Raw genomic sequence first — 12,367 nt, forward strand, 5'->3', positions numbered from 1 at the left:
TGTCTGTGTGTGTTACAGTGACTACAAACATGTAACAGGCCGAGTGTTTTCCAGCTCTGACAGACGCTGCTGAGCGGCGGTCTGGAAACAGCAGCTGCTCTTGAGCTCAAGCTGCCGTCGGGCGTTAGGACATGAAATCGACACTAAACGTTAAGATGAGAAACAGTTGTTGGACGTTGGACACTGGAGGCATCTGTTTAAGTATCTAAAAACTTCAATTAACGTAGTATTTTTGTATAGTATTCAGTATTTGTCACTTGGGGAAGAAATTTCATTATTAAAAAAGAGTTAAACTGGAAAACTGTGGTTGTTGAAGACGACATAGTTGTGGTTTGACCAAGATGATCCACTTTCTCAAATATGAAGATTTGATTTGTTTCTCTGTTTTACATTAAAGTGAAGTGAAGACTTTACACCTCCAAGATTTACGAGTCAGTGCGTCCACATGATAATAAACTTTATTTATAAAGCACTTTATTTAACAAAGTTAAAAATCGCTAAACAGAAAGAGGAAAAGGGAATTCAAAAGCAGCAGTTAAAAGAAAGAGAAAGACGCGCAGATCGTAAAATAAGAGTCGCACGAGGAAATAAATCATTAATGTTCATTAAAGCTTTAATAAAAAACAGTGTTGAGAAGAGTTTTTTAAAAGACATTGAAGACGTTGCACGTGTGATCTCGCCTAGTGGACCGTTCCATAGTTTGGGGCCTCGAACATTTTTACGTTGGCATCAACATGTCATTGTTCTCATTTTCTTTCAAGTCTATTTGATGACTTCCAGTTAATATGTGGACGAGTCTACAAGGACAAGACTAACTGGTGGGAACACAGATGCTTTGCACACGTCAAATGATACAAACCGTACAAACGTCCTGATGAGCTTTGTAATGTGCGTTTAAACTCCAGCTGAACTGGTGCAGCTCGGCAACAGAAAGCTGTGGGACATGAGGACGAGCCGCTGTGTGGGGACACGTGTGCAGTTTGGCCATCGGGGATACAAGGAAGGAACGAGTGAAGCAGAAGAAGAAAGGATGAGGAGAGGAGAGGAAGAGACTCGTGCCGAAGCAAGAGAGAAGAAACTTAAACTCATCTAACGTCTTAACGGAGGAGGAGGAGGAGGACTGATCTCTCTCTGAAGAGCTTCATCTTCGTCTCTTACGCAAGAAAGTGTTTAGTGAGAGCCTGGAGCGACGCCACAGATCCTAAAGAGTGTGTGTGTGTCTGTGTGTGTCTGTGTGTGTGTGTCTGTGTGTGTGAGTGGATAACAACAGCTCGCTGTGAGCTTTATACCAGCAGAACAGGTCAGAACAGCCACTCCACTGTAACAATGCTTTTTTGTTTTGTTCTTTGTAAGATTTTAAATCTACACAGTGAGGATTCTTTCATTTGTCCAAAACTCAGATGAATAAACAGAGTTTGAGGGGGAGCCCACTGTGTGCTGGCATATCCGAACCCCCACCCCCCAAATAACCCCACACCACCACGTCCATTTGATGGACATTTCTTCTTCTTTGGGGATTCATCCATTTTTATGAGTAGAGTGGAGAGGAGGGGAAAAAGTGCAGCGACAAGCAGAGTGTGGACGAAAAAACCTCTCTGGACTGTTGAGAGAGTACATGTGTGATTGACGCCTGTCAGACAGGGTCACGTTGCACACGCTGACCCCTTCCTCCGGTGCTACTACAAACATCCCACAAAGGAACCGGGAAACATTGGATTGTTTTTTAGGGAACGCTAAGAAATCGGGGGAGATTGTGTTGGAATTAATCCTTCTTTCAGGTCAATGTCGGGTCTTTATAATGTTGGAAGAACAGTCTGTAAATAAAGCTGGACGAGGTTCCCATCCACTAACACGGAGGAGGCACGGTTAATGATCTATACCGCAGCCAGCCACCAGGAGTCAATCAAGATATTTTGGCTTCCCTTTTGGGGCATTTATAAGTCGTCCATCTTTTAAATACAGTCTGTTGCCTGAAGGCATGTTCGTGTACGACGGACGTAAAAACTCACAACAGTCCGACTCGTCCGACCAGTCCCCGCAGTCGTCGTCTCCGTCGCAGTGGTAAATGTCCAGGATGCAGCGTCCGTACGCGCACTGGAACTCCTCCACGCTGCAGGTGGCTGTCATCACGTCGGACGCTGCAAGAGACACAGACAGACGTTTGAACAGATGCTGAGAGAGACGCTGCAGCAGTTTGAGGCAGTTTTGAAGCTTCCAGTGTTCCTGTCAGAAAACTGCTCGTGAACAGAGAGGAGGCCCGATCGCTGTTACGACTCTTTACAGGCGCTGCAGTAGCGTCGTCGGGTCAGATCTCAGTTCACATGCAGCGGGACAGTAACCAGATTGCTTCACTTCTTTCTTTTTTTGGCCGTGATGAATCACGATGCCGCAGTTTGGAGATTTTGATAAGAGAAAAACTCTTGTGAATGTCCTGTTTGGAATGTATAAACATGGTTTCTCAGATATGGAAACTTATTTGTTCAGAATCACTTATTTCAGCTTTTTGGTTGGATTCAAGTATTTGGATATGGGGGGGAAGGGGGGGAAACCCCGAATATGATTAATGACTTTTCTTTTCATCCTGACTGGGAGACAGTAAGTTCCCTGTTTTAAGTCTTCTCTCCGTCACATGTCTGATAAAAAGCCACATTGAAAATCCAATAAAACACACACACACACCCACACAATAACACACAATAACACACAATAACTTACGGCAGTTTTCCTCATCTGATCCGTCCTTACAGTCCGTGTCCCCGTCACAGTACCAGTGCTCGGCGATGCAGCTGCTGTCCGTGCAGCGGAACTCCTTGTCCGAACATTTACGCATGTCTGTGACAGACGACACACGAGTTATGTATAAAAGACGTTTTTTACATGCTGGTGTGTTCCTGTTGGAATCAGTGTGTGTGTGTGTGTGTGTGTGTGTGTGTGTGTGTGTGTGTGTGTGTGTGTGTGTGTGTGTGTGTGTGTGTGTGTGTGTGTGTGTGTGTGTGTGTGTGTGTGTGTGTGTGTGTGTGTGTGTGTTTGTGTGTTTGTGTGTTTGTGTGTTAGGGCTGCCACTCTTTTTCCAAAATCCGAAACTCCTTGCTCTGCGCTTGCTGCAACTCTTAGTTCTTTTATATCAATGCTGAAGACTTTCATGTGTGCTTTGATTTCATATTTTATTCATGTATTTACTTTCTATTCTGTCTTTAACTCTTCATTTCTTTTTTAAATTCTTCTTTTTGTCTCGCCTTATGTTGCTATGTGAGAATCTTCAATAGATGCATGTTTAGGGGACTGTTCCAATATGAACTTTACCCAAACGTTAAAATGAATAAAAAAGTGACAGTCCCTACTCTGTGTGTGTGTCTTTACCCACCACACTGTTCGTCGCTGTTGTCCCCACAGTCGTTGTCGCCGTCACAGTGCCAGAGGCTGCGGATACAGTAGCCGTTCTGGCAGTGGAACTCGTCTTCCTCACACTCCCTGGGAGCTGCAGAGAGAGAGAGAGAGAGAGAGAGAGAGAGAGCAGGAGAGAAAAAAAGGTTTCAGAGGACAAACGATGAGGACACCACAAAAGCAAACAGCAAATACCGAGCAAAAATGTGATTAGAGAGCAGCCGTCCCTGAGCCCGTGCCTGACATTACATTTAAAAATTGGACCGACACTGGACAAACTGTGTTACAACTGTTATGTTAGGCCCAGAACAAAGAAAGTGAGATTTTTTTTCAACTCCGTAAACAACCTGGACTCTCACGGGGCGGCAGGTCCGGAGCTCAAAACACTTTCAATCTCAGCACTAAAAAGACCAACGGACAGATCCCGCCACACAGCGAGGAGGACGACTGAATTAAGTCAAGAACATGTGCTCCAGTAAAGTAGTAACTGTATTTATACAGCACTTTTTAACGAAAACAAAAAGCCATGAAACCAAACCACCTTAGCGAGTGGCTGTAAAAAAAAAGTCGGTGATTTATCCCTCGGGGAGCACAGAGGCCGTGGTCAGCCTGAATTAATGTTGGCGCATAAAAAGAAACACTTAAAACATCCATAGAAAAATCTCAAACCACATTTCAAGCATAATCCGCATCTCCGGTGTCAATCTGTAAACTAACTGTGCTGCTAACGCGCGTAGTTCAACTAAAACAGAAACTAATAAACTGCATGATAAAAAAAAATGGGACTTTCTAGTAGAGGAGCGTTCAATTAAAATTCCTCGGATTCTAAACCAGCACTGTCAAGACCAGAAAAGCTTCTTTAAAATAGAAACGCTTAACAAAATTCAAAAAACTCTCATTAATCTGTTATAGACCCGAGTCCAGGTAGAATGGCGTCTGTCAATTAGTGACCTCTTGTCTAAAGCATATTAAATACATTATAGATGAATGTGGTCTGGCGAATAGTCTTACTATAATACAAAAGCGTCTCTTTCACAAATCTCAAAAGTCCCTCATCCATTCTACTTTACATTTGTGAGTTGCTGGGGGCCCAGAAAAAGTGTAGAGGCGAGTTTGCTCTAATTTGGACACATGAAATGTTCAATATTGAAAAAATTTGGAATAAACAGAGGAACAGCATGAAAGCATCAAGTGACATCATGGTTCACAACAACAACTGCTCTCCAGTTCAGGGATCTGAGTCGAGCTTCCCTGAGCTTCACCCCAGAGCAGGTGAAAAGCTGACCAGCAAAACCCCAGTCCTCCCACACAGGCATGTTTAGAACAGCACTGGGTTCTAATTCATTATAACCACGACTATGGGGAAATTAAATCCTCCTGCAGGAAACATCCAAACCAGGTTTTACCATATTTTAACACTATGCATCAAACTTTTTTCTGTTCAAAAATCAATTTGAAGCAAAAAAGCTAAATAAAAAGGTTATTTCTTAACGGATCTCCTGTTAGACCCATAGATTCAGGACTGGTTTATTCTACTGAGCCTGAGAACCAGCAGCTTGTCCTGTATCTTGATTGAATGAACCTGCCGCTGCAGATTAGAATATGTTGTTTTACTAGACATTCAACCTTGAGACAAGCGATAAGTCACATTTGTCATTCAGAACAACAGCCCCGACGATACAGTCGGACACAAGTCACTCCCTCCACTGACATTGACTGTGTTTCCCTTTCAATCCCTTTCATTCATCCGCCTTTTCTTCTTCTTTTATCACACCTGCATTGATAAAAGGCCGAAAGGATTATTCAAAAACACCGGCTTCTACTGTTAGCGCCAAACAATCGATGGCAAAGCCCGGCCACGCACGCCCGGGGCCGGGTAAACAGCCTCGTCAAGGAGAACCAATGATGGATGGCCTCTGGCAGGAGGTAATCTATAATTTATCACTGTCGTGTGTGAGTGTTGGACAGATGAGACAAAGGGAGAGATAAGGACAGACAGAGGCAGAAGGATGCCCACGAAACACTGAGATCTGGAAATGGACACACGCCACTTCTGAGAAGAGCTCCAGAGCCTGTGTGTGTCCTGTATGTGTATTTATGTGTTTGTGTGTTTATGTTTGTGTACGAACATATTTTGATACCTCTGGATAGTACATATTCCTGCAGGGTGAACAAATGTCCTTGTAACTAAGCACAGGAGATGCTTACATGTTAGCGGATGGTATATGGACCAAGACAAAACGTCAAAGGTGGTTTCTCTTATTTAAGTGTTAATTTTTTCCGTCAAATTTGGGTCCGATTAGTTATTTGATGCTATAAAAACAGGGTGAAAAGCATGATCGGCAGCTGAGACTGACTCGCGATTGGTTGAGCGCTCATATCTGCGGCTCCACCCCCTGGTCACTACTGACACAGAGCCAGATCACGTCATAGTTTTGGCTTGTTACTACTTCAGCTATGATACTATACTGATACGATAAGTAAACATCATCGAATACATCACTCTACTAAACCACCGCTGACCTCACTAACCTCTGCTGCTACGCCCCCCCCCCCCCCCCCTTCAAACAAAGAAAGGGAATTTACTCACAACAGCAGGTCCAAATGAGAATTTAATTTTACCTGCACTATTGACGGATCCACTCATTTAATCTATTATTCAACTCGTTTGAAAATAATTGATTTTCTCCCCCCCCCTCTCTCTGCCTCCCCCCATGCTCCCCACCAGTGACGTAAACAGAGGGAGGTCGGAGGTCAACAAGCCCTCAAGACGCTCATCATTCACACAGCAGCCAAATCACAAAGGGCAAAGGGCGCTGGGAGTCATTACCAGGCCGCCTGCATGTGTATGTGCGTGTGCGTGTGTGTGTGTGTGAGGTGAAGTAGTGTTGTGTTTCTCCTTTCTGTGAAATGTTTTTTAAGCTTCAAAAAATTCCGAATATCTCCTGTTCAAACACACACACACAGCCGCACCGAGACACACCTCCGTCTCCACGTTCGTCTGAAACCTCGACAACCACTCCAGCTCCAGCCGAGCGTGGGGATCGTCTCCACCTTTTTTTCCTAAATAATAAAATAAAAACCACTGCGTGTGTGGGGAGTAACAAAACACACTGGGAGGCGAAAGATAGACCGACGAGAAAGAAAGAAACATGAAATAATAAGTAGTTTGGGGAACAGGGGAGGGGAGAGAAATTTACTGGGCATGGAGATGAAAAATTCATCGCCGGCTTCCCCATCAGGAAGTGATTTGGTGTCTGGCTGCCGATACAGTATGTGGGTCAAGCAAGGAGGGTAAGAAATCTCCGGACGACAGACGGATGAGAAAAGCCATTCAGACGAGAAGGAGCGAACCGGCCTGTTAACTGATGTGCACACTAACCACACGAGATAGAGAACAATGGGTTTCATGTCACCGTGAAGTTCAGGTTGTATCGACTATTGGAGATAGTGTTAAAGTTAAAGCTCCTCCAATCAAGGGTAAGACGATATGTGCAGTGATATAGTATAAAGCAAAGCAGAGAAATGCACATTCAAGTTTAAACTTTGCGTAGAAACGTTTGATTTACTTTTCTCCATGTTCTGCGTTTTACATCCTGTACATTGTAACATCACTGGGAAGCAATCACAGCGATATCTTTACAGTGATCGTGAGGTAACAGAAGCAACACGACCTTCACAACACAGAGTAACCGATCAGATATGTGCACCTATCAACGCCAACGCTTTACCAGATGCCAACTTCGCCAGATGCTGCACGGCTCTGTGTTTTTGCCGCAGCGCCCCGTGTTGGCACCACCGCTGCACCAACACACCTTCGTCCAAATAAATGAGAGAGCTGTTTTCTGGATGCAGCCTAACCACCTTGAAATAATGCAAATTACCGCCGCCCAAGCCAGAATGAGGAGAGGTTCACCTGTTCCTCACAGTCTGCGGCACCAACTCCTTGAGCAGCCCCTTTAGAGAAGGGAGGGACAGACTGTAGCTTTCCAATAATGTCCTGAGTGTCCAATAGTCCTCACAAAGACAGAAACACAGGAGCACACACACACACACACACACACACACACACACACACCCCCCCCCCCCCCCCCCCTCAGGCAGCAGAGCAGAGATACAGAAATATGACAGAAATAGACACTGTCCCTGCTTTACCCACTGCAGGCCACATGCTGCCTGGCAGGCAGCTGAGGGGTATTTTAGAACATGTGCACGTGCATGTGAATACACACACACAAACACACACACACACACACACACGTACACTCACAAACATACACACTTGCGAGAGGTCAGCACTCCCACAGTCACCACACGAGACATTCTGTCACCTTTGCCCTCAGTTTGTTCCTATTTTTATTTTTGGAGGTACTTGTATGTGCATGTGTGTGTGTGTGTATGTCCGTGTATGTGTATGTGTGTGTGTGTGTGTGTGTGTGTGTGTGTGTTTGTGTTTGTGAGACAGGCAGGCAGCTCCTTCAGACTCAAAAACAAACACCTCATTGCACATGGCTGCCTCAAACATCTGTCCACTTTAATAACTCATCCCCATGAGCCTGACAGAGCAGGTCGAGTGTGTGTGTTGCCACATATCAAGGCAACTGCCACCGATTGTTTGTGTGTGTGTGTGTGTGTGTGTGTGTGTGGACAGACAGAGGCTCTACTTACGACAGTCCTGCTCGTCGGAGTTGTCCTCGCAGTCGTTGTCTCCGTCACACACCCAGGAGCGACGGATACATTTGCCGTTGTCGCAGTGGAAGTCGAGCGGCGAACAGGTCGGGAGCACTGCAGACAAACAAGGAAGGACAACAAGTGTGTCAGCGGCAATACACAAACAAACAAACCATGAAGCTGAGGGGGGGGGGAGGGGGGAGGAGACAGGAAAGAGGAGTTCTGGAGCAAAGACAAAGGCTTTGACACTTATTGTGTGAAATCAAATTAGTTGTTCAATTGATTTTTCAGAAATGTCATCATTCAAATACATCTGGTGGCTGGTGGCAGTATAGTAGAGGTCATACACCCACCCCCCCCCCTCTCCTCCATGTTTGTGGATGGGACGTGAACATTTGTCCTTCTAGGTAGTTCTTACCACCTGTTCAAGTTTCTGTTAAGTTTGGTTCTAAGTAGTTATCTGATGCTGTAAAAACATCATGATTGACAGCAGAGACGTGATTGAGCGTGTGCGTATCAGCGAGGAAATCAAAACCTTCCCTGATCGCTACTTCCTGTGGCTCCAAATGAGGTAATCTGCACAAGATGGCAGTGTGTTCGTGTCCAGGATATTTTGTCTTTGTTTCTGGACAGTGGGAGGAAGTGGAGACGCGTTGTCCATCTTTAAATACAGGCTCAGTGAAGCCTTTACTGACTTCACCATCATCTTTAAATCCGTCAGGGTTTGTTTTCCGTGTGTGGTCTCAGTTCAGCCAAGGCCTGATCCGGACCCGGCCGACCTCCCCTCTCCCACCTCCTCACCCCGAGACCCAGGGAGCAGCACTGAGTCCAGCTCAGCTCGGCTCAGCTCAGCTCAGCGCATTCCTCCTTAACTTCATATCCGCTCTAAGTGCAGCTACTCGCTATCTAAGCAGAGTCCGAATGACTGGCCCTTTGTCATCCACAGACAGAGCTAATTTAATTACAGAGCCAGAGAGGGATGGAGAGAGGGGAGCGAGGGGAGCGAGGGGAGGAGGAGGGAGCGGTAACTCCTTACGTTGGACTCTCACCAGCCTGTCAATACCACACATGAAATATTGACAGAGCAACGCAGACTTTATGAAAAATGTATGACGTCACGCGGCGGGTTAAGCAGCGAGGCAGACAGGCGGACGAGTCAGGGCTCGGGGAGTGAATTAAGCAAGTGAGAAAGAGTGTGTGTGTGTGTGTGTCGGGGTGTGGCTGTGGTCTCTAGGGGAAGTAAAGCCCCACTGACCCACATACCCCTGCATGGATATTCCATTATTCAGAGTGAAACACAAAGAGAGGGACACACACACACACACACACACACACACACACACACACACACACACACACACACACACACACACACACACACACACACACACACACACACACACACACACACACACACACACACACACACACACACACACACAAGCAAAGACAACTCTCCCAATTTCTCCTTTTGTCAATCTCTTATTCTCTTCACCTTCTGATGAACTCTCTCTCTCTGCCTTAATTACATGGACGTACTGGGGGTTTAGCTCCGTTTACATATATTATGCATTATTGGAAGCAATTATCTGAAATCCCACCATCACTTTATTTTCTGTTCCTTCAGGCAGCTGCTGGATTCACTTCATATCTCCCCCCCCCCGGTGTGAAAATTAACTTATATAGACATTGTGCTCGCCTTTATATTTCTGCCAGAACTTTGTGTAAATCCAAAGATAACTTTTTGAAGCAACTAAAATACAGCAAAACATGATTTTAAAAATTAAAATGATCCCTCACGAATATACTTAAGTAACATTGCAGGTTTTGAGCAAGTCAATGTCAGACTAAAGAAAGTTTATGAGGGTGCAAATAAAAAAAATAAAAAAAGGTTTCTAACAAATTTTAAGGATCATACTTAAAAATCGAGTCAGTCTGGATGAATATTTGATCATTTCAATATTTTCTTTTTAAAAACAATTCTAATAAAATGTGAAGCAGCTGGAAAAACATGTATATTAGACGTGTTTTAGTATTTAATAGACATTTCCATATCTTTCTGGCTTTACTGAATTTTTTCAAACAAACTGCAAAAAACGTAAATAAATCAGTTTGGGCTCCGGGAAGTTGATGATATGTATTTCAAACCCAAGCAAGTTATTGATTAATCAAGAAAAGAAATCAATAGAATAGTACTTACATGTCAGCTTGGAATATATTCTACATGGTTTTGACCCTGAGAATCCAAATGAGGGTGGAAAAATATTAAAGAACTCCAACGACATGCAAGATGAGTTTATTAATAATATTATTATGTTTACATTTTACCTTCCTATTGCAAAGTTCCCTGATTAAACTCCGAAAGTGAATCATCTGGAGATATTATTTTGGGTAACAATCCCACCAAGTTTAATGACAATCTGTTTGTGCATCGTTGAGTTAGCAGGATAAATAACAAGTGTGTCTGTGAAAGTTTGAGGCCCATCTGTAAAAGTTTTCTCTCAGTTGACTTGATTCACCAAAAGGTTTGAGATCAAAAGACACGAACAGTCGATAAAGTTAAGAAACATCCGGAGCGTCACCTGCACGACGGAAGCATCTGTGACTGTCAGCAGATTTATGTCCACAACCAACAGGAGGTTATGAAAATGCTGCTTCTCAACATTTCAATAAATAATTCAGCTTGTCTGATGAAGGAGAGAGAGCCCGGTTAACAAGGACACACACAGACACACACAGACACACACAGACACATAAGCAAACTGCATGAGATAAACAAACACACACTCATCCACAGTGCAGAGTTCTTGAGGCCCACAAATTGGGGGCGATGGAAAATGTATGCAAATAAATATACTTCACGCTGTGTCTTTTACACACACACAAACAAACACACACACACACACAAACACACACACACAAACAAACACACACACACACACATACAGAGTAGGTGCGGCCTGCTCCTCGTATCAGGTGGATCAGCAGGGTGCATGCTGGGAAGGCTGATGAGGTCTCCGGGCGCTTTGATCTGTCTTATCACACAGATTCTGCTCAGCTCAGCGCAGCATTCCCACTACCACTGCATTCCACTGAGGCTGACACACACACACGGGGACGGGGACACACAGACACACAGACACACACACACACACAAGCCTTATAACCCTAACTTTGTCCAATGTTTGTTGCCGTTACAATCATGTTATGATACTTTTCAGCACGAGCACGTTCCCTCCTCTTGCCTTACTCCTACATTTCCCAGAATGCAGGGGGGGGTTCCGTGTGCTGAATGTGCCGAAGTTGACGATAATATTGACGATTCACACATTTTCCAAGCCAAGAGAAAAGTAGGTGTGTTGACGGAATTATTATGCCGCAGCAGAAGCACATCAAAGGCGGTGTTATATTTCACAAACTGGCATCACGAGCAAAAACACTGGTCGGTATTCACTGGGAACATTTGAAGCAGTGAGCTCGGTTGTTATTGACATTGTCACCTTCCATCAGTGAGAAATCTGCAACGCAGGTTGTTAATGTTTTGGAAATTTGCTTAAAAGTTGCAGAATCAATCGACGCACACAGACACGTACAATAACACAAACTGTTGTCTCAGTCACGCTCCGTCGCCGTTTTCCTGTTTCACCCTGAACGTGCACATTTATCCTCCCGAGTGCTGCAGCGTTGTTTTAAAGACACACACACACACCCACACACCCTGACCTTCACCTTATCTCATCCCAACTCCAGAATTCCCAGTTGCATTCTACAGGTCGTTCCCACACACACACACACCTGCCATTCCCATCATCACAAGTTCCTCTCTTTCACATTCATGATACACAAACACACAAAGTGAAGAGAAACCAGGAGCTCAGTGTTTATTACTGATCGTTTGACTGATCACATAAAAAAAACAAAAAAACAAACAACTGAAAGTAATTTTGGTGACCGGGTCGTTTGTCCAGAATATGACACCAACACATCTGTGTGGGTAAATATCACAGAGCTCGCTGCTAATCATTTTTCATGGGTAGTAAATTCCAATGACAGTTTGACATTTCACAGACTTGACAGTTAATTTAAAACTAATCATTAAAAATGCCCTGTATTAGATGCTCGGTTACACTCTTAGTGAGTTGGCTTACCTAGATACTTTTATTGTTTACTTTTTTTAAAGTTTTTAGAGTGTGTAACCATACAAATACTATGAGTGTGTGTATCTGCAGACCACCACAGTGAGTAGATGTTTCCAGTGGTAATCCTTAGGTGAACCGACCTGCTCTGGACTGAATGTTAAAATCTTCATTAA

At 44.3% G+C, this 12,367-nt stretch overlaps 1 protein-coding gene across 2 annotated transcripts in view; it reads right to left on the reverse strand.

Moving 5' to 3' along the window:
- Positions 1–12,367, reverse strand: part of lrp4 (low density lipoprotein receptor-related protein 4) — a 103,520-nt gene that overhangs the window by 28,069 nt on the left and 63,084 nt on the right. For both annotated transcript variants that reach the window (XM_034578060.1, XM_034578050.1), the window contains exons 3-6: positions 8,053–8,169; positions 3,365–3,478; positions 2,716–2,832; positions 2,010–2,138 (exon numbers count right to left, since the gene is read on the reverse strand). In XM_034578060.1, coding sequence (XP_034433951.1) covers positions 2,010–2,138; positions 2,716–2,832; positions 3,365–3,478; positions 8,053–8,169 — 477 coding nt within the window. The remainder of the gene's footprint in view (positions 1–2,009; positions 2,139–2,715; positions 2,833–3,364; positions 3,479–8,052; positions 8,170–12,367) is intronic.

This window comes from Hippoglossus hippoglossus, chromosome 3, assembly GCF_009819705.1.
Source record: "Hippoglossus hippoglossus isolate fHipHip1 chromosome 3, fHipHip1.pri, whole genome shotgun sequence".
Taxonomy (NCBI): Eukaryota; Metazoa; Chordata; class Actinopteri; order Pleuronectiformes; family Pleuronectidae; genus Hippoglossus; species Hippoglossus hippoglossus.